The sequence below is a fragment of the Boleophthalmus pectinirostris genome, unplaced genomic scaffold, assembly GCF_026225935.1.
Source record: "Boleophthalmus pectinirostris isolate CB_2022bp ecotype Guang Dong unplaced genomic scaffold, ASM2622593v1 HiC_scaffold_22, whole genome shotgun sequence".
In the NCBI taxonomy this organism is placed as follows: domain Eukaryota; kingdom Metazoa; phylum Chordata; class Actinopteri; order Gobiiformes; family Gobiidae; genus Boleophthalmus; species Boleophthalmus pectinirostris.
Window position 1 is genome coordinate 23,106,272 of NW_026571190.1, and position 21,285 is coordinate 23,127,556.

The 21,285-nt window shown below is 38.7% G+C and overlaps 3 protein-coding genes and 1 non-coding gene across 4 annotated transcripts in view; 2 read left to right on the top strand and 2 right to left on the bottom strand.

Annotated features, from left to right (window-relative positions):
• Positions 1–520: 520 nt before the first annotated feature.
• On the bottom strand, positions 521–5,498 carry LOC110166276 (UPF0450 protein C17orf58 homolog). Its single transcript, XM_020931508.2, has 5 exons — positions 4,551–5,498; positions 3,708–4,355; positions 2,822–2,908; positions 2,128–2,319; positions 521–1,433 (listed from the first exon to the last, which is right to left on the bottom strand). The coding sequence occupies exons 1-5, from the start codon at positions 4,621–4,623 to the stop codon at positions 1,246–1,248; spliced, it is 1,188 nt and encodes a 395-aa protein (XP_020787167.2). The 5' UTR covers positions 4,624–5,498; the 3' UTR covers positions 521–1,245.
• Positions 5,421–5,493, bottom strand: trnar-ccg (transfer RNA arginine (anticodon CCG)). The gene has a single exon. It is a non-coding gene; the product is annotated as a tRNA-Arg (tRNA).
• A 292-nt stretch (positions 5,499–5,790) lies between the features above and the next one.
• LOC110166154 (importin subunit alpha-1) lies at positions 5,791–9,485 on the top strand. Its single transcript, XM_020931354.2, has 11 exons — positions 5,791–5,919; positions 6,229–6,335; positions 6,424–6,555; positions 6,871–6,953; positions 7,034–7,302; positions 7,379–7,473; positions 7,599–7,862; positions 7,950–8,183; positions 8,269–8,451; positions 8,558–8,707; positions 9,282–9,485. Exons 2-11 carry the CDS (start codon positions 6,270–6,272, stop codon positions 9,369–9,371), a joined length of 1,566 nt encoding a protein of 521 aa, XP_020787013.1. The 5' UTR covers positions 5,791–5,919; positions 6,229–6,269; the 3' UTR covers positions 9,372–9,485.
• Positions 9,486–10,070: 585 nt separating this feature from the next.
• The window catches only part of LOC110166182 (E3 ubiquitin-protein ligase SMURF2), a 35,876-nt gene continuing 24,661 nt past the window's right edge, over positions 10,071–21,285 (top strand). The window contains exons 1-3 of the mRNA XM_020931395.2: positions 10,071–10,504; positions 20,352–20,390; positions 21,156–21,264. Coding sequence (XP_020787054.1) covers positions 10,453–10,504; positions 20,352–20,390; positions 21,156–21,264 — 200 coding nt within the window. The 5' untranslated portion in view covers positions 10,071–10,452. The remainder of the gene's footprint in view (positions 10,505–20,351; positions 20,391–21,155; positions 21,265–21,285) is intronic.

Here is a 21,285-nt window from a genome sequence, read left to right on the forward strand (position 1 = left end):
CAGCCCCAATCCCTTGTCTCAAAATACTGCATGGGGTTGATTATGCATATGGGTGTAGATGTGCTTAATGACCTTTCACCCCACCTCATGTCTCTGAATTTGACCTGCAAAATCAAACCACAAATTGACTCCAGCGCAGACCATCTCCCACAGCCCCACTCCCCCTCCATTTGTGGCTTTGGGGATCGGTCTATCACACGGGAAACCACTTGGAAATCTTCCCACCTCGCAGTCTTCACATCTTTGGCTACAAGAATGTCCCCCCGCTGTGATCGTAGCTTCCTGTCCGCCTCCATCTGTTCCCCCCAGTGCTGATCTCAGATAGGCCTGGGAACTGACTGCTTCAGCTGACAGACAATTAAGATGAAAAAAATGGAAAAAACTCAAAAATCGTCTCCCTAAATCCAGACGGAGACTATGGTAGTTACAGTGTAATTATTGTGTCATATGGTCACAACAGCTCATCTCATGCAGTGTTTGGGAAAATGATAATGATTCACGCTACAGATAATCCTCATAGATAAGAACAAAAACACATTTTATTTTCAAAAATGTGTATAAAACAGTGCAAATCACTCCCATCCCAGGTCCAACTACAATCAGGATAACAGATAACAATCTTTTTATATAATTCCTGGTTTGGCCATGTTGACATTTGGCATCTGGTAGTGAGCTACAAAATTCCCAAGATTTCAATTCCAACTCATTCCCCACTAGGGTCAGAATTAATTTATGGCTTAGTCCACTCATATATAATTTACTCTCTTTTGTTATTTAGCCAGGCCTTGTTTGAAGTTCCATGCGTCCTTAATATTATGAAGACATTAATAATGTTATTCACCCTTATTCTTCGACCTACAACATCATTTAACTAAAATGCCCCTTCCACTTAACTGATGCTACGAGGTTATAGAAACTTTTAAGGACACTTAAATAATATATCCCTATATTTTGTAAGTTATTAAGAGTTTTGTACAAGTATGTAAAACAAGACAGTGTGGGTCGATTTCATGTACCAGCCATGAATAAACACATTTTTTTCTAGAAATAGTAGTGGGACAAGCTTACATCCTTGAGGAACAGACAAATGAAAAGGTGCATGATGATATAAGAGTTGTCCATTATAAGTCGATGTATTTTCCCTCATATCTTCTCCTCTGTCTCAGTCACTGTGAGGCTAGTTATGACCAGTCCTATCAGCTTCAGTGTCTCTGGCCCTCAGTGAAGGGCAGCAGTCTGTATAGTTCACCTGCACCTGGAGCGGGTGGCGTCGACAGCTTTCTGATGTCTTCGTTTGTTGAACCTTTTGATGTAGTTGTTGCTTCGAAGCAGACCATCTCCAGGCTTCAGTTTGCCCCCAACAAGAGCCAACAGGTCAGAATGAATGTGGCGCCTCCGGTGATAGATCTGACCCATTATAATGTATCTGGTCCCTAAAAACATAACAGTGAACACTAGTGAAGAAAAGTGTGCAAGATGTGTATTTATCTGTGACTCAATACAACAAAGCCAATAGCCAGGACAGCACCAAATTAACACCAAGGCCTGCCACAATAGTTACTATAACGACTTCAACAAGTATGAACGTCTCAACATTTGAGCTGTTAAGGGTCAAAGAACTTCCATATCTATGTCTCATCAACTAATTACTAAAGAGTTTCATTGTGCTCTTTAAATTTATTTCAGCTCATCTTTTATGAGCAAGTTTATGAGTATGTATGCAAGAAGTTTACAGTCAGTGGCAAAAATTGGTCTCTGATATTACCATTTAATAGCAATATTTATTGTTGAAGGGCCTATCAACACTCCCAAACAATATTCAGTTAACCTAATATTTACATATTTAAGCTTTTCTCTACTCTAGTATTCACTATACAATAGTGTAATCATTGTTTTTTTCTGTAGTAACCCAGCAGGTAATTGAATAATTCCAAGATTGGTTGTATTCTTTTGGCTATTGTATCTTTATGAATCTTTTGTGTGCTTTTAACAAATATGCCTAAAACTGTCCATTTATGAAATTATCTTAGTTTATCCAGGCTTGGGACATGCACAAACAGCACACTGATGTGACTATTAGGACTAATGTGCTCATTATATTGTTACACTGGGTTAATATGCACTCACCAAGTTTGATATCTGGACAAGGTTTGCTGCATTTGAATGTGTCCACAACCAGAAGGCGGACTTTAAAGAAGAAGCTGTCCGGGGTCACGTAGAGGCGGCTCATTTTGTAGAAGCCATCACTAGTAACCATCAGTGTGATCAGACGCACTCCTTTACGCAGCACGTCAATGTCATGGACAATCCCATTGATGGCTGTGACAGGACAAACAGTGTAGGGTTAGTCACTCACTGAAGACTGGATTTGAATCCTTGCCAACTCAGAAATGTTGGAACATTGTAAAATGCAATAAGAAAATGTAAGGTATATTATGTTACTTTTCTGTAAGGGGTGCTTTTCTTTATAGAAATGTCTTTGCCTGAAATGTTCCACAGTATGACATTAAATGGACTGTCTAGCATCTATTTCATTACAGGTGTTTTTATTGCTCAAAAATTCTTACTCTCCTGGCAACAACATACACTTGTCTCCAGGAAATAAGTATAAGGATAAGTTAACTGCCATACTGTGGAACATTGTAAGTAAAGCAACATCATCTCTATTGAGGTGCCACCAAAAAAAGTTACTGCACCTTTAAATTGGGTAATCCCAATAGCATTTTTGCACTGACTATATAAACATTTTCTTTATTTTCAGTATATATTCAATATTTTTGTTTTATTTACATTTCAAACAGTGTCCCTCTCTTGTACATACCAAATTCGCTGTAGCAGTAGTGTTCGCGCTCGTCCCTCTCCTTCCTGCATTCACTCAGGCAGAAAGCATCATGTGTGAAGTCTGACTCTAGAACACAAAGAGAGAGAGTGAGAGAGAGAGAAAGACTGTCTGCCAGGCTTCACCATGGAGCCAGACCCCCATTTTACTGTCACTTCTAAAGACAAGGTTGTCATTACAGAAACCCAGATGCTGCATTCCATATTGTGGGGTTATTAGGGGGAGCTAAGTGAGGGCTGCTCAACATCTTAATTACCCATTTAAAATGCTCAATGCATGGCTTTTGATTGCTATCACTGTGAAATTTCACATCAGTGGCATGTCTACGTGCACATCAAAATCTAATTATTATCTGATTTCTGGACATTCAAGATTACTTAAATGACATGTAAACCACAAAATCTGATGTGAATGATCAGAAAGAAATTAGATGATTTTGCAGCTTATGTGTCATTTTAATAGTCAATGAGAGTGTGCAGCCTCTGTAACTGTAACTGCAGCCTCTAAGTGAGAGCCATAGTGCCTGGGGAGGTTGTTGACTAATTATATAATGTAAATGTGGTTTCAATAATGGGATAATATCACTATACCATATCTTCAGTTTAAAAAAATACATCTTGAATAATCGAGCTTAGGCATACTGTGTTGCATTGAATTCAGTAACTATTTTGGTAAATTAAAATTTTTACATTAATTTCAGATAATTCTTTACTTCTAATGATTAATTTACTTATCTTGGTTGTTATTGCTTTACATATGTATCAAGAGGTGTCCGTACTCTCCACTATGGCATTAATAAAGTTATCTTAAACAGTTAATGATCAGGTACACGGTGATTTAAGTGGTCATTTTCGAGCCTTGTAAATACCTCTTCTGAGTACATCAAAGTGATAGAGGAGGCTGGAGGAGCGGCGGTTGTACAGCACAGAGGGACGGCTGTTGTTTCGGCTCACAATTCCTGACTGATAGATACTGGACTTGCCCGGACGGTTCTCCTCTGGGTCCATCATCCTGCGGTTTGGGGGGTCTTTACGTGGGACACTAGCTGGAGGTTCAGGCTGAAGAGGTGGAGGAGGAGCTCTGGCTCTACTGTTGGGGTGCACTTCATGCTCGCTGACCTGGGTTGGGCTTGTGCTGGAGAGAAGGTCCTGGTTGGATTTTTGTATAGTTTTGTTGGTGACAGCAGCTGTAGATCCTATTACTGGGATTTTTGGAAGCAGACCTGCACTCTCTCTGGTCTTCTCACTGTTGTGCTCAATCAGACGATCCGTCTTTAAACCCTTCTTGCTTTTATTGTGGAGGTTATGGTGGCGGGACAGGGGAACCAAGTCACTATGTTTAGGCCACACCACAGAAGGCAAAGGGTGCAAGGTGAACTTAGACTCGCTTGTTCGGCTGCTCTTCTCTAAAAGCTCATTAATGGGCAAAGACGGCTCCTTGACCACCTGTCTGCTCTGATTGATCTGAGCTCCTTCCACAAAACTGCTCGGACCCTTTTCAACCACTGTGTACAGCTCTGAAAACAAACAATAAATGTAATTATAAGTATAATTATTAGACTAGCAAATTTAACTTTCTTTGATGTGTACTATTTTAAATTCCTTCTACGCAACTACACAACTGATCTACATAAACACTATAACAGATATTGCATTGGTAACAATAAAGAGCTATGCTTGTGTCACAAAATTGCATTAAATACTCTACTTACCCGTAATGACATGTTCTTCTGAGTTAAAACAAGGAAACGTCTGAAGTAGAAGAAAAACAAAAATCCTTGCCATTGTGTTTAGTGCATGTGCAATGTACCCACGTCTGCTACAACGCAGGGTTTTCTTGGATTTTATACTGCTGTCTGATGGGATGGATGGGAGGGGCGTGGCTAAATTCACACAGCTATGGCATTCCTTTCATTCATAAATACTATTTCAAAACAGATGGGATGCAACCGTAAACTTTGACTGGTGAATCATTTTAAAATGGACTTGGAGTGGATTGAGTTTTAGACCTTTTAATATCATAGGTATCCCATTGTCTTTTTTTCCCATTTCAAACGTAGCCCATGTTGAATTTTTCTACAAGTCAATATTACAAGTTGAACTAAACTAGACTTTGCTGCCCTCCAGTGGCCAGTTAAAGGTACTTTTTAGTTTCCTGTGACGCTGTAAATTTAGCCCGCAGCAGTATGCTATAATAAGAAAACTTCACCTCACTGGTCTTAAAATAGTCTTTTAAAAATAATCATGTTCACAATTTAGACATTATGCAACTTTATGTCAAATTACTTGACCAGGGTTTACCATACGTGTCGAGAGTAAAGGTAAAAACATGTTTATTACCTGGAGACAAATGGGCATTTGCTCATTCAGCTGTTTTGTAGGAAAAACAAACTGACTTCGCTGTTTTCATTGCACAGTGTTTTGACTTGTACCTATTTTACTTCTGGAATATGAGGGCGTATATAGGACGGGACGAAATGCATGTATATATCGCGAAATGGTTGCTTTAAGATTCCTCATTGCTATTTAAACAGCCACACTGTAAAGACATGACTCCTGAACTCCTAAAAGAAAGTTAAATACGACCCAGATGGGACTCGAACCCACAATCCCCAGCTCCGGAGGCTGATGCCTTATCCATTAGGCCACTGGGTCATTACGCCGCCTATACTACGGAAATACGTCATAAAATCCTAAGATCAAGATTGTTTTGTTCTAATTGTTTTTTTCTATGACAATACCTTACTTGAGACACAGGTGAAAGCAATCGGCAGAAACGCAAAGCGCGGTTAAAATGCAGCACCAAAGCGACGACAGGAGCACTTAGCAGACCCAAGCAACCAGCATGCAGCCAAACCATGCACGCCCCCAACACATGTCCAACGAGAACGCACCGCGCCGCTTTTTTCTCGCGAGATTTCACTTTGGTTGCCACTGACAACTGCAGAGGAGTTTTGTTATTTTTTTCTAAAAAGGTGGCGCTGGGAGCTTTTTGGACCAATGCGGATCGAGAAAACTATCAGGGCGGTCTGTGCTAGACGTCAGTCATTTGAGAGAAAAAAGATACAGGATCGTCGGAAGGTAAGCACATGCTCTGAAGAGAAAGCACAATCCTAAACACTATCTAACGCTATAACGGAGTGTTCTTTTAATGAAATGGTCAAACTGAACGTTTGGCCATGAACACTAACGTTTGAAGCCTTAATTACTTCTTATTACACGGGAACAGACGTCTTGCTCCGTAGTTGTTACACATGGTCTTAACAAACCGGCTTTGCTCTGGCCAAACATTTTGCTATCATAATTCTGTCTTTAAAAACACTACCACTCTTTGCTAGCAGTATTTCAAAATGTCCAGTTGAACTGACTGATTGTTAAAAATGTGATCAGGACCTCTGTATTGGATCGTTTGTGCTGCTCAACGGTCAGTAATGTCAGCTGGCTGCGACAGCGGAGCAAGACTCTCCCAGTTCAAAAACAAGGGTAAAGGCCCAAATGTAAGTTATTAAAGTTGTCTTTGGTCGAGAATGAATAGCCTCATCTCTTTATTTAGCTAGCATTATAATACGCTGTGACTCATTGCAGGAGCTGAGGCGCAGGAGAGCGGAAGTGAGCGTGGAGCTCCGAAAAGCTAAAAAGGATGAGCAGATATTAAAGAGGAGGAATGTTGAAAGCCCTGTTAATGAACTTGCTGAAGAGCAGGACTCAAATGGACAGGTAAAGTTCTGCACATGCTGTAAATTGTGAGGATTAAATATTAATATTAATATAAAATATATGCGGGGATCAACCATTATATAGCCTACATAAACCCTAATAAATACAATACAATACAATACAATACTACAATAAGTGCCTACAACTAGTAATAAACTATAAACACCATAAACTATAAACACCAGTTACCGTTTTTCTGTACCAGTTAGTTTTGTGCTTTACAATAGGTATACAAATAAATGTGGTGTGTGTTATTGTACTGTACTATAATTTATAATGACACCTTTTTTTTTTTTTTTTTTTAAACAAATATAGCCTCAGTGGCCAGTTGAGCAAATTGTGGAAGGCGTATACAGTGAGAGCCTACCTTATCAGCTGCAGGCAGTACAAGCTGCCCGGTAAAGTAAATTCTTTATTCTGTTTTATTTTGCCCTTTTCTTTTGTTGAATAACATGCATACTTTTTTCTTTCTAAACAGAAAACTTCTTTCAAGAGGAAAGCATCCTCCAATTGACAGCATAATTAAAGCTGGCCTTATACCGAGATTTGTTTATTTTCTTTCATTATCTGAATGTCCTCCAATTCAGTTTGAGGCCGCATGGGCTCTCACAAACATTGCCTCTGGGACTTCAGAACAAACACGAGCTGTTGTGGAAGGAGGGGCCGTTACAGCATTTATTAATCTGGTGTCATCAACACAACCACACATCAGTGAACAAGCCATCTGGGCTTTGGGGAACATTGCAGGTAGTGTATACTGTCTCATTTACTTTTCATTCAATTTTACATAGCAATACTTAACATTTTTATATATATTAATTAGGCGATGGGCCTAACTTTAGAGACCTTGTGATCCAACACAAAGGTCTTCAGCCTCTTCTGACTTTGGTGGCTGTTCCTGATCTCTGTGTGTACCCAGTAAGTATTATACTGAAAAATGAGAGTGCTCTATCACTGTAGTAAGAATGGCTGAAATATGAATCATGGTAATGATGTGTTTTTGTTTCTGCTTCAACTGTAACACATTTACACCAAACTTCTAGGCTGGTTACCTGCGTAATCTTGCCTGGACTCTATCCAACCTGTGCCGGAATAAAGACCCCGCCCCTCCTTTAGAAGCAGTGGAGCAGCTGCTTCCAGCGCTTCTCCACCTGCTTCATAGCAATGACATAGAGGTGCTGGCAGACACCTGCTGGGCTGTATCTTACTTGACGGACGGCTCCAATGAGAGGATAGAAGTGGTGGTGCGTGCTGGGCTGGTGCCCCGCCTGGTCCAACTTTTAGGTTGTGGAGATGATGCCATTATGGTATGGATTTCAGTGTTGACAATATCCCTTGATACTCTATGTCCTAAAAAGTAGTTATTGCTGTTTTTTCTTGTTAAAACTGTATAGACACCTGCTTTGCGATCACTCGGCAACATTGTGACAGGGACAGATGAGCAGACCCAATGTGTACTCAATGCAGGTGCCTTGTCTTTGTTCCCTCAATTACTCCGTCACCACAAGCCCTTCATCCAAAAAGAAGCAGCATGGGCAGTGTCCAACATTACTGCTGGCAAGCACAGCCAGATCCAGGAGGTTATATATGCCGGCCTGATACCCATCCTCATAGAAATCCTCAGAAATGTAAGAATGTAGGCAATATTGTTTTATTTATAGTGCATGTTTTTATTCAATTTAAATTATCATTCTGGTGTCTGTTTTTGTACAGGGAGAGTACAAGACACAGAAGGAGGTGGTGTGGGCGGTCACAAATTTTACAAGTGGAGGAACTGTGGAACAAATGGCTTACCTTGTCCAGTGCCATGTGCTGCCAGCGTTAGTTCAACTATTGACTTCAAAAGATAGCAAAATCATTTTGATCATCTTGGATGCCATCTTCAATATTTTACAGGTATCTTGGAAAAAAAACAAAAATAATGTTCTGTGCACAGTAAGATGCACAGAACATTTAATCTGCGGGCAGCAGATTAAATTCATGTATTTTTGTCTCTTTATAGATGGCAGAGAAAACGGGGGAGGGTGATAAACTCTGTTTAATGTTTGAGGAGTTTGGTGGGCTTGAAAAGCTTGAAGCGCTGCAATGCCATGACAACGAGGCAGTCTACAAATCGTCCCTTAACATAATCGATCGTTTTTTCACTTTAGAGGTAAGTTTTCCTTCTCCTTAGGTTGGTTTAAGCCAGGGACAGGATATCTTTCTTGGTCGCAGGCCAATTTTTCTGCTAGTCAAACAAGAGAGTACTATACTATTTTTGCAAGTCACATATATACCGGTACTCTACTCCTCAGAAGGCTTGGGTGATCTCCCCCAGAGGTTAAAGGAATCAAGTCATTTTAGAGTTCTAATAGAGTTCTTTTTATTAGAATCAACTAAGGACTGGATTTGGCCCATGTGCCTGAAGTGCATATTATTAGTTAAGTGGAACCTTTGAGTACCTTGATTATATATATATATATAACACTTTCACATTACTTTAATTCTATTGGAAAAAAATCGCTCAATGCAGCAAAGTTACAACTTACATTCAGTAGATCACAAATGAGACCTTTTCTATCAGTTATTGTGAGTTATCATTTTAGCCAAATATACCATTTGTGAAGATTTTTATTTATGTTGTCATTGTTTTAACCTACCCTATGCATTTGAAATATTAAACAGTCCAAAATATGTAAACGTATGCATTAACACTTGTCTAACATCTAATGTTGCTTGTCTTTAAGAATGAAGATGACGGGTCTCTGGCCCCTGAGGCAGCAACAGATGGATATGCTTTCCAGGCACCTCAAAACCAAAGCACTTTTAAATTTTAACACTACTACAGGCTTTGTAATAACTGTAATTGGTATACTGTTTGTATTTTTACTATTGGAATATTATTTGTTTACATTTTACTAATTGCAAATAAATGTTAATGGGCGTTTTAATTGAGTGTTTCCTCAGGCCAGCTGTAACAAGAAACTGATATATGGTGCCATTTTGAGGGCAGTTGACCATACAAAAGATATGCTTTGTTGAATTGTTAACTGCTATGACAATGGTCTTAGCTTCTTAGCTTTTCATCATTCTGAAACCCATGGATATTCCAAAGTACCAATATAACCGCTAGAGGGCATCCATTCATCCATATGCAATCATAGCTCCATATGACTTACCTGGCCAGACAGAACTACGCTTTGAGGCAACTATATGACCATGACCCTCAAAAATTAACTCTATTATTTTTCTTTAGTGATCTTGAGAAATGTTTTATTTCTTAGAACGTAAAATATATTTACCTCATCGCCAACATTACAATGCGTAATTATCTAAAATGTATCGCATTTAGCAATTTTTTTCAGTAATTATTATGTTGCTAAAATACCTAATGTTGTGTAGAATCAAATTTTTTCAAGAAAATAAATACTTACACATTTGCCCAAGAGACTACGGCTATGTGTTTATTTGCACGTCCCAGTAGGACGCTTTTATGTTGACAGGCTGCACCGGGTGTGTGCTTTATTTGCGGTGAGTCCGTCTGCGCTTTAGACGCGGCTCTTTAGCATCACGACCAACTTCAGACTGAGCAGCGCGGACACTGTGGAGCCTGTGCGGATGGAGGGCAAGACTGTTACTAGTTTTTTTTAAACTGCACCCTTCTTTCATCACACATTTTTAATTGGGATGTTGATGGTTTGATTATTCTGAATGCGCCTCGCAAAGAAGCGACGTTTCTAATGACGTGATTACATTTGATGCACACAATCAGCGTGATATGCTATGGTGTTTCTTGGAGCTAATCCGAAGCTAACAGCGCCAGGGTTGTTTTGGGAGCTACGTTCTTGATACACCTTTTATACGTATACATGAGTCAAATATTTCTTGAAATATTGTCAAGCTGGAATACACAAGGGAATGTCTAACCAAGGAGTGAGGAGAAATGGCCCAGTAAAACTGCGATTGACAGGTAAGCCCATTTAAAACCCGTTTCGTCTGTAGCATGTTAGCTTGTTAGCCAACCATGCTAACTAACATTGGTGCAGCTGCACTATGACGAGTTGGACTCTTAGGATTTGCCTCATCGTTATTTTATAGCTGCTTTAAGCACTTGGATCACTGGTGCATGTATGCTTCTGTTTTGACTGGAGATGTATTATACTGAAATTGCGACTGCGACTAAAATGTTCTATAATTGATTTAACTTGAGTCTACCTTGCAGAATTTTGCGTCTTCAATAGCTTCACAACGGTGTATTGTAACTAGCATGGTCGGTCGTATCATGTTAATCAATTAATTTGCAAGTTTTTGACTCTTGCAGCCATCTAATTGTAAATGTATGTAATTGTACTATACATTTCCATAAGTCCTACCTCCGTGATAATAGAGTTTTGATACACTCTATAACAATAAATAAATAAATAAATATGAATATATAAATATAAATATATATATATTCTGACAATTGAAGTAATGCATCATACAAATTGAGACTGTAGCTTCCAAAAGTAATTCTAAATCACTGTGAGTAAAACATCAAATGAATCACTTGTTTTCCCAGGAAAAAAAACAAAACAAAACGAAACCAAAAAAAAAAAAAAAAAAAAACTCAATACAGTCAAATATATATAATAATGACAATTTGCCCATACTTTCAAACATAAATGGTCTTACCCGGTCTACTATCCTGACCTGAGTTTTCCCCCTTTCTGCACATGGAGAATGGTTTTAAAGAAATGCTGCAGTGGTCTTTAAAAGGAATGCCAGGAATGTAATATCTCATAGAGGATGTATGTGTGAGTGTTTCCAGTTCACAGACACATTCTCCGCTTGCAGGGTCAGTCTGCTCTTCTGCTATGGCACTGAGACACTGTACAGGGTCTTCTGGGTTCACACTGGGATCCACTCTCATGCATTAATTTTACAAACTGTAGTAATGATTTAAGTGTCTCAAAGTGCGATCATTTAGCTTTCAAAGTACATTCAAGCTGCATATATCTGTATCTTCTCACACTCTCTCACGCTCTCACTCTCTCATATTACTTTTACATTTAGATAGCAGATTTACCCGATTATTTCATGTGATGTAACAATGGAACAAATATTTTTTTTTGTATTAAGACTCCAAAACCGACACAGTCTTGAAAAAAATATGTATATACAACCCTTGATGAGTGCTCATGAAGACTTCATTTTGGCTTTGATAATTCTTTGTTGATTAATCAAGGAGTCTATAATAAACCATTTTGTTGGTTTAATCAAATCCAGTAATGCATGTTTGATATAGAAAGAGATACAACTTTTCCCTGATATAAGTGCTATATCTTGTTTTTACAATTTATTTTGAACTTCGCAGACCCATTCTCACTCCGTTAATCTTCTGCTCTGCCTCTGTGGCTTCACTAAAATCCCATCACCTTTACTTCAAGCTTTGGTTCTTATCTGCAGCACGCTGTCACAGCGGAGCCTTTTTATCCGATCCACTTCCTCCATTAGTGACTTCTGGCACGCAGCTGTAGCAGTGGGGACTGATGGGAAAATCATCCCTGGATTCTTCCACTGCTACGCAAGGAAACCTTTCTTTACTGTCTCTTTTACAACAGCTCTGTGTTGTTCTGGAAGCACAATTAGTCTGAATTTGCACTGAGCTCAGTAAATGTTATCCAACTCCCGCAATTATTTAATTTACCCCACACATGCACACAATTTCATGTTGTTAAATAAAAAAAGGAAATTTAAAACATGTTATTGTACATTCCACACAGCAGCATTAACATTCCGCTGAAGGCATAAAAAGTTTTATTAAACTAATAAATGAATCCAGTGCTCACCCTTTGATACAGGGATGGATGTGCATTGCATAAACAATGTACATTTTTATCAATTTAGTTGTACACTTAGTGTCTGTACTACAAGACATAAATTGCAAAACTGAGAAATAAATCAATTAATTGATTTATTAATTGATTTATTAATTTAATAATTAATAAATCAATTACTCTGATTGCTGGCCATTGTAAACACGAAATTCCAAAGCATTTTGTTATTTGGCACAATAAAGACAAGGTGTAAAGACCCATATTTATCAGAATTGGTATTGTAGACATTGTATTTTGTGATTCTTAGCAATGCCCAGCTCTGATATTTTCTTGCATACTGTGCACCCCTGGTTCCCAGGTTTTAATGATTGGTTCCTTACTAATGATCGCTGAATCATATTATGTCATATTGTGGTGTGTGGTCTGTTATGGGTCCTAGATGTATTAGTGCAGTGGCCCTTTAGTCGTTTAGGCAATCAGTCGAGTCCACTAAATACCAAAAGTTTTGTATTTGTCAACCTATCATTTTATTTAGATTATAAGAATTTATATGGTACAACAGCAGAAATGAGAAGTTGATGAGTTAGTTGAAGATTTTATATTTGGATATTTTAAAAAGGCAGATTAAACCAATCACATTTTTAATCTGTCTTTGTATAAATACATTGATTCCTAGTACTTTTTTCTGTATAAAAAGCTGTTTTTGCCTAAGCTCCCATGAAACTCTAGTCTTGTTTTTGCAGTTCGAGTCAGCTTTTGTCATGCACCCTTTATAGTCACTAATCAATCAGCAGGACATGTTTTTCAATTGAGAATTTCTTTACAGTGCAGCCCTAAAAACATATAAAGTAGAGCCCTACCGATATATTGGTGGGCCGATAATATCGGCCGCTATGGGCACTTGGAGACATATCAGCTATCAGCCTAAATCTGGCCGACATGGGACGATAGTGCACGTGGGCATGTTATACCTCGTTATAAATCTTAGACTCTGAATATTATGTCTAGTTAATTAAATTTACAGACAGATAAATGCCCTAATATGTAGCACCGCATCAATATTTATCTGCGGAGTAATTTGTCTGTGTGCATGACGCCGCACTGCCCCTTAACGCACCCCCAGAGTCACATCACTCACGTGTGCTTATTCCATGTGCGTAACTGAGGCGCTGGCTTTAAATGCTCTTTTAGACTGATGCACGATACTTACTATAAATAAAAGTGAACTTCAGTGCAGGTTAGGTCTAGAGCTTGTTTTTACCAAACTTATTTGTGAAAACTTGGGATCTGAGAGGAGCGTGTACGAGCTGTAAGTGTTGTATGGTAAATGTGTCGCTTTTGAAGTTACTTTTTGGTGTTTCTCATTGGTTAGCTATTAGCTGCTGTAGCTCCACATACACATAAACAGCCTGTTTTCTAAATGACTGTAGTGGCTGTACAAACGTTACTGGACACACATTGATATGTAAATGAGCTGTGAATAGAGTTGTGAATGATAAGCATTTACGCATAATTAATTACCACGGCACGCACGCATTTACCACTAAAGACTAATAGCAGTAGTTACTTACTTTCTTTACTGGCCAGAATGTCATGCAAAAATGCCATTAGGCCGACCTACTGTCTTTAAATATGTATGTAAAAAACTGTAAAGAGGCAAAATAACCCAATTTAAAATCCTGTAGACCTAAGTTTTATAATATAATCAACTGAAGATTTACAATGAATTTTTATATCTCCAACTCCCATTTTATTGGTATCATATCGGCCACAAAAAAAAAAAAAAATTTTAGATAAAGCACAAGACTTTCTTCCCTTGATTTACCTTTTTTTTTTTTTTTTTTTTTTTTTTTTTTTTTTAAACCATTGTGTTATTGGAGTAATATATATTTTTAATGGTTACAACCAGCTGATGATTTAACCTTGAGATATTTAACTTTGTTCTTGCAATGTGACTACATAAAGGTTTTCATGGTATTATTCATTATGATTGCCTTGTTTAGTGACAGTGTTCAGCCCAATCAGACACTCCTTTTTAGTCTGCATTCATGTTTTTCTTTGGTCTGCTTTTCACTCCTCAAGATACGGCTGATAGATGGTGCATAAAAACTAGATTAGTTTGTGCATTTTGTTACTCTTTCTCTGCAGACATACTGTGTCAGCGAATCTTTTCTATAACAGTCAGGTCCCGTCTGGCAGCATCATGATGTTGGCGACACACTGTAAAGGGGGAGGCAGAAATTAGTGCTCCAGCGGGCATGTTTCTTTTATGAATTAATTTTAGATCAGTATTACAACTTTAAAAAGTCAAAAATCACTAACACATATTTTATGATTTCTGGCAACCAATTTAACAACACGTGCTAAAACGAACCTGTAAATGTCATCAGACATATCAGACAAAAGTGAAAGTAAAATAAACATTCAGAAATATTACTTTATACACTTGTTTACAAGATAGGCATTCACAATATTATCAATCATTTTACATATTGCCTATGCCTACTCCTCTAATGTTCTGTGAGCATTTTGTCTGGGTAGATCTAGAAAACAATGTATCACCGAACCTCTAAGCCCCAGTATTTGCTCCTTTCCCCGCTCTTTTCCAAAATTAAGTTTGTGCTTTTGTTTTAAAGTTTTTGGCGTCACAGCTGCAGATTTATGAGGATATAATTCCATAATTTGGATGAAAGGGAACACAGTCTTTCCTCTTGGAGCTAGCTCTCTCCTCAGCTCATGTTTCATGAAGCGGGGAACCCCCAGGATTCCAGCGCCTCATATTAGACTGCCACTTTTTAGTCAATATTGTTTAGTTTTCCTAATATCTTCAACAGATGTAAACTGTCAAGTCATCTCTCAGTGTGTTCATACTGGCCAGGTTATTTGGCAAAATTGGCAGTTCAGATGTGATTAGAGAAGGCCTTACAGGTCTTCGTCTTCTTTTTTGTTATTTAGGTAGTTTGTCCATTTAGGTTGAACTGTTTTGTGTGTTATGTTTGGATCTGGTGGCATCAGGTCGTTGTGAGCAGGAAGTCGGAAAGACTGAACACAGCATTGCATAACTTGGCTGCTGTGGAGGTGAGCATCCGTTTGCACAACACATTGATTTTCCAGCAGTTATGGAGGATTTCCCTGCACAATATTCACAATTCCTGACACATTTCCCTCTCCAAATCTTTGACTTTGATATGTTTATATCACTTACTAATTAAGTAAGCATTTACTATGCAGAATGACAAATAATGACTAATAAAATCAATTTGAACAATAACATGGCATTGGTAAATGGACTGGGTCTATTCAGACACTGCAGGTGAATAAGAAAATCAGTATCAGTTAGAAACCCTAAGGGGAAAATGCCTTATTTTTTACATTTACAATAAGGCCAAAATTGCACATATTTGGGATCTATAAATCATAAGAACTGATAGAATTGATACTTTAAAGGAACTGTATGTAGCATGCATTGCGTGCTTATTATTTTTAATAAAGGAAATTACATTAAAATTACATAAAATAATGTCTATATAATATAATATTTAAAATATAATAAACATTTTTATTATTTACATTGTTCTCCAAAGAATGCCCTTGCCCTCTCCATCTCCTCCCTGTGTCCTGAGCCCCCCCCCCCCCCCCCTCGATTTCTCTCTTTCTTGAACAGGAAGCCCCTCATCCCTCTTGTCTTGTCTCTCTTTCCTTCCTCCATCGCTCAGCCCCGGATCTGGCCCAGACTGGCGACAGACAGCACTGGCTCCACTTCATGCACTGTTTTCTCCTCATCTCTCCTCAGATTGGGAGCGCTGCACAAATGCATTTCCTGAAGCTGTGAAAGCTTGTGAGATTCCAGCCTTGTGATTACAAGAAAACATTACAAACTATCTGAAACTGTTATTGGAATGACTCGTTTCTTTTGTTTATATTTATCTGTTAAATGTGCTGGTTTGGTAATGGCTTTGTGCAGTTGGAGCCTGAAGGGAATCAAATTAAAAACTTTGCCACATGTTCCTTCATTTAGTGTCCTGTGATAAAAATATATTTTTGACTGGAATTGCATGTAAACCTTACTTAAAATGCAATATTGACCTCATAAATAAATATGAATACTTTGGAAAGACATGTATTAAAAATTTATGGCAGAGCATTGTGGATATCATTTTACTCTTAATTAAGTGATTGATTATTTCTGTATTGATCACACCGTCCCATTAGAGCTGATGTTTTCTCTTTCTCTTCTCTTCATGTTGGAGCCTTGTGTGTGTGAGTCTGCTACAGCAATTTCATTGGAGGCACTAGCACTGACTGTGTTTTGTTTCCAGCGTGGGAGAAAGGGCATCTGTGATTTAGGATTTTTACAGGAGAAGAGGATGGAGAGGTGAGACAGAGGTGATGTGCCGTGTCATCCCACGCCTCGTGCACATGTACACTCAGCCACAGCAGGAGCAGCAGCAGCTTTGTGCATCAAAACAAGTGGAAGTGGAAAAGGAGAGTGCAGTGTTTTAGTGGTGGGCTGTTCGGTGGGTTCAGTAGCACTGGAGCTCCAAACATTCAGTTCAATACACAGTGGAGAAGACGTGCCATAATAGTTTAGGTACAAATCTAAATTACAGGGTTAGCAGTTTTTTGCAGAATAATCTATGATATTTTGTTGTTTGCAGAGGAAATGATGGTACTTAAAAAATTGCAGATTGCGACTGGTTAGTTGCATTCATTCAAATTGTGACATTCTATAACTAGACTAGAGCTCTGGGCAACGTGGCTAGCCAGAACCAAACTGGATGAGTGGATCTGGAGTCTCCCTGATTTCAGAGGGTGTGATTGACAGGCGGATAAACTAATCATCAAGGGAAGGGACGAAGGTACTGGCTGGTCAGGCGAGTGGGAATCTGCAATGCAGCTCCTGTTAACCCATCTCCAGATCTTCAACTTATTGCTGAAGATCAGCTACAGCTGAGGGATTAGCCTACTGCGGGAGTAGGCTACAAACACACAAGGAGAACATGCAAACTCCACACTCCTAGAAATCATCATCAAGAGATTTAGAACCTCAGATGCATTCCTCTATTTGTAGAATTAAATGACTTATGCATTTACAGCAGACAGGTCACATTTTTTTAATAATGATGATAATGGTCCCTCCCATTCTTCCACTTCTCTGCACAGTCCTCGCCTGTGCAGCCTCTTCATCTTAGACTTCTCTGCTGGGACAGAGGAGAGAGGGAGGGGGTGTGTCAGCTGTAGACCGCTGGCCTTTTAAATGAATGACATAATTGGCATCCTGAGCATTCACTGCGCTGAGGGAAAGCACTTGGAAGTAATGGCTTTGCAGAGGAAGTGTGCTGTAGGTTTGTTTGACAGCATTTTCACATTGTACACTGCAGTGAATACCTGCTGCGTGAAACTAAAATGGTCACGTACACAAGGATTAAAAACATGCCAACATGTATTTTCTGTTAGTTCCAGTGCGTTGAGAGAGTAGGGAGAGCCAGGGAGGCGTTGGGGAAGAGGAAGTGTTTTGTTAAACTGTTAAACAATGCTGTGAATTAGACTCCAGAAAGAGCCACAACAAAGCTAAAGGCCAAGGATGTGGGCCTTCCCTTTTTTAAATCTCACTGACGGCTGCCTGTGGTTCTACATCCAAGTTCCAGAGAAGCTTACTGAAAATCACCTATGCTACAATTCAGTATCATCTGTCTGTGCTCCTCCGGGCGTCAGACTGGTTGTAACGTTATATGTGCCGTTTACATCATTTTGAGGTCAGAGCAGGTTTCAAGGAAGCACTTTGCCTAAGGACAGATCTCTGCTCAACATCGTGTTGAGAGACCGTCCCCTTTGTGCTACACTTTGAAAAGATGAGGATCCAGTGGCAGTTTGCCTTTTGTGTTTTACAAGACTTTTAACGGTTCATTTGCTCTTTCAATCTATTCTTTACATGCAGGCTTCATTTACTCAAGATTATCTGGTTTGGCACTGGCTCCTAATCTTGGAGTGAAAATATATTAATATACTTTATCTGTTGTCTGTATATAAAGTATTTATTACATCAATACCATAGACTTCAGTGTTATTATGCTAAATCAACTTTTCAGAGCTGGCAGTGTTATAGTTGTCACCATTTACTCACTCACCAGTTTCTATTTGGAGTGAATCGTGCATGTTTGAGCAATTGTTAATATGTTATTGTCAAGATGCCGTTTTGCTGATAAACCCTTGCTTTCACCGCCACTGATATCCACCCAATGCTCTGTACTTTGCTTTCCAATTTTATTTTCGTAATCACTGATACGTGTAGGGTATCATGCTATGATGTGCAGCTATCCATTGGGAATGCTGACAACTTCACTGCTCTTTGTTATGATGATTATTATGCCAATGTCAGCTGCCATTGAGCACTCATTTTGTTTGGCAGATATTGAGTTGGAAGCTATGAAAGTAATATTACATTAACAGACAGATAATGGTAAAGCATCTTCATAATGCCTAACTTGACTGAACAAATGGATTAGAATGGCTCCTCTTGCCCATAGAGGAGGCACTAGTCACATTTCACCGCTCCAGCCTGAGAGCTCAGGGTTAAAGCTGCTGAACTCTGTAGCCTCGGAGCACACAAGAACAATGTCCACAGACTATTATACAATCTGCATTTTTAAGCATCTATTGGTTATTAAAAGTTAAGATCATGGTGCAGATTTGATATATAAAAAAGAAAAAAATATTAAGCATGATTGTCAAATGCTATGCCTAACAGTAGAACCAGCCTGCCCTAAATCCACCCGTCTGCATTACTCACCATTTGTTTGAGTGCTCGGTACACAAGTTCAAACGGTGGTTTGTAGACTCCCTTGAGAAAACACACGCTTTGACTCTACCCCCTCCCCCTGCCTGTCTGTCTGTTTCTGACCTCTGACCTTTGACCCAAACGAATCATAACGTTCAGTTTGACCTTGTGCTCACACAGACTCAGACTGTGCTCTCTAACTGCTGCAGTCTTGAGTGTCACTGATGCCCTGCCATACAATAATATAATGACTAACAACAGAGTTTTAATTTTAAACTTGTAGAATGTAGTTTTGAATTGTATTAAAAGCATTATTGACATGTCTTTTTATATGAATGATAAATGCAAATTTTGCAATCATCCCTCAGGGATTACAATTCAGTTTGTCTGGCATTATTATGAGTAACAGTCTGGCACTGACTCTGGTCTTGGATGGTGGAGACCATTTGTTGACTGTTTCGTACTCCTTTTGCTGCATGTGGTGGACACATTGCTGCAATCTTAATTCTTACTCTCTAATAGGTTTTGGTGCAGAGAATGAAATATATTCTCGCTGTTGTTTTTGATTGCCTTGTCACTGCAGACATTATAATATACAACATTTTTATTACAGTGATCTGGATTTTGCGGTTGTTTTTTGCATAAAATATTGGTAGGACTGCAGATGGATCTGATGCCTCTAACAAAATATGGTCATGTTGCCGTATGTTGGATTTCAGTTGGAATTGTTACTAACCACTGCTGTGTGTGTATGTGTCTTTGTGTTTGATTGCCCACGTGCACACTGGGCCTGGCAGCAGTGGTCCAGTGATGACGATGCTGAACGCTTTCTGCTGCACTGGCTTTGGCTGAGACCGTGGAGCCATGTACAAGTTAATCCTTTAATCTTGACTAGCATAGTTTGCTAACCAGAAGAAAGAGAAACATTATGGACTAAACTAACTTTCTGCCATTTATTGTTTTCATTTTCATTATTGTTTCAGAAGTTCTCTAAAAAAGATTTGTAAATAATTTTGTCATTGTCCCTGATCTAACATTTTGTCTCAAGGCCTTCTCTTTTATTTGGGACATGATATGTTAAAATCAGGAAATGGAATTATAATCTGTAATAGGATTTCCAGGGAGCTACTGTCATTCATTTTAAAACTTTTATATTTTTTAGATATTAGAAATTTTCTTTTTTAATAGTTTGTTGTAATTATTTTTCTTCTCTCTTGCAGTCCTGTGTGCCAAGAACCTGGCAAAGAAAGACTTCTTCCGTGAGTAAAACCTATTTTTTATTTTTATGTTACTATTCATGTCCCACTGGATCACACATGAACAAGAACAGGCGTTCACAATGATGGCTGCTTTGAAGCTTTACTGAAAAAGTCCCATGGGTGCTGCTCCACAGGTTATCAGCTTAAATGCCATTGTGTTTTAGTTTGATAAGCTATATTTATGTTTGAAAAGGCCTGATAAACCTGACTATAAACAAATTTGGAGCCAGTAAAGGTGTTTGTAAAAGAGCTGAATAGGCGACTGTCTCAGAGGGCTTGCTCTTAGCTCGTCACATGCTCTACAAACATAAATATTGTAAGAATGAGGGCAACCTAACAGGTTTGACCACATGTAGTATCAGTGCCAGAGGTAAAAGAACATACAGAAAACAGATTTTCAGATGTGAAGTGTCATTGCTTTACATGTGACCACATTTGTGCCCATCAGAAACAACTGGGCTGCTGCTTTTTTGCCAGATGCCAGAAGTTTTTTTCTTTATTTAATTGTCTTTTTATTCATGGAATCATGTCATGTAGTCTCATTTTATGTAGATTTATTGGCATTACCTTGAGCATTCTCTTTCATGTTTTGCAAATTTTCAGTATATGGATGGATAAGTTGTCCGTATGTACGCAAGGTTTTATTTTTAACATGTTTACCTCATGTCTGGGGACACAGATGGGCCATTGAAATAAAAAGTCTACATACCCCCTTTTAATGTTAAGTTCATTATTGGAGGTGATGTGAATGTTTTTGTGTTCCAGGTTTGCCCGATCCTTTTGCCAAAGTGGTGGTGGACGGCTCAGGACAATGCCACTCTACAGATACTGTGAGAAATACATTGGACCCAAAGTGGAATCAGCATTATGACCTGTAAGTATCAGAATGGTATAT

Excerpts from the sequence above, each read along its gene's own strand:
- LOC110166276 (XM_020931508.2), bottom strand. The coding sequence starts at position 4,623 with ATGGCAAGGATTTTTGTTTTTCTTCTACTTCAGACGTTTCCTTGTTTT. Across the intron at positions 2,320-2,821 it reads CTACTGCTACAGCGAATTTG|CCATCAATGGGATTGTCCAT; the intron begins GTATGTACAAGA and ends GTCCTGTCACAG. Across the intron at positions 1,434-2,127 it reads TTGTCCAGATATCAAACTTG|GGACCAGATACATTATAATG; the intron begins GTGAGTGCATAT and ends TTATGTTTTTAG.
- LOC110166154 (XM_020931354.2), top strand. The coding sequence starts at position 6,270 with ATGTCAGCTGGCTGCGACAGCGGAGCAAGACTCTCCCAGTTCAAAAAC. Across the intron at positions 6,954-7,033 it reads CAGGCAGTACAAGCTGCCCG|AAAACTTCTTTCAAGAGGAA; the intron begins GTAAAGTAAATT and ends CTTTCTAAACAG. Across the intron at positions 8,452-8,557 it reads CCATCTTCAATATTTTACAG|ATGGCAGAGAAAACGGGGGA; the intron begins GTATCTTGGAAA and ends GTCTCTTTATAG.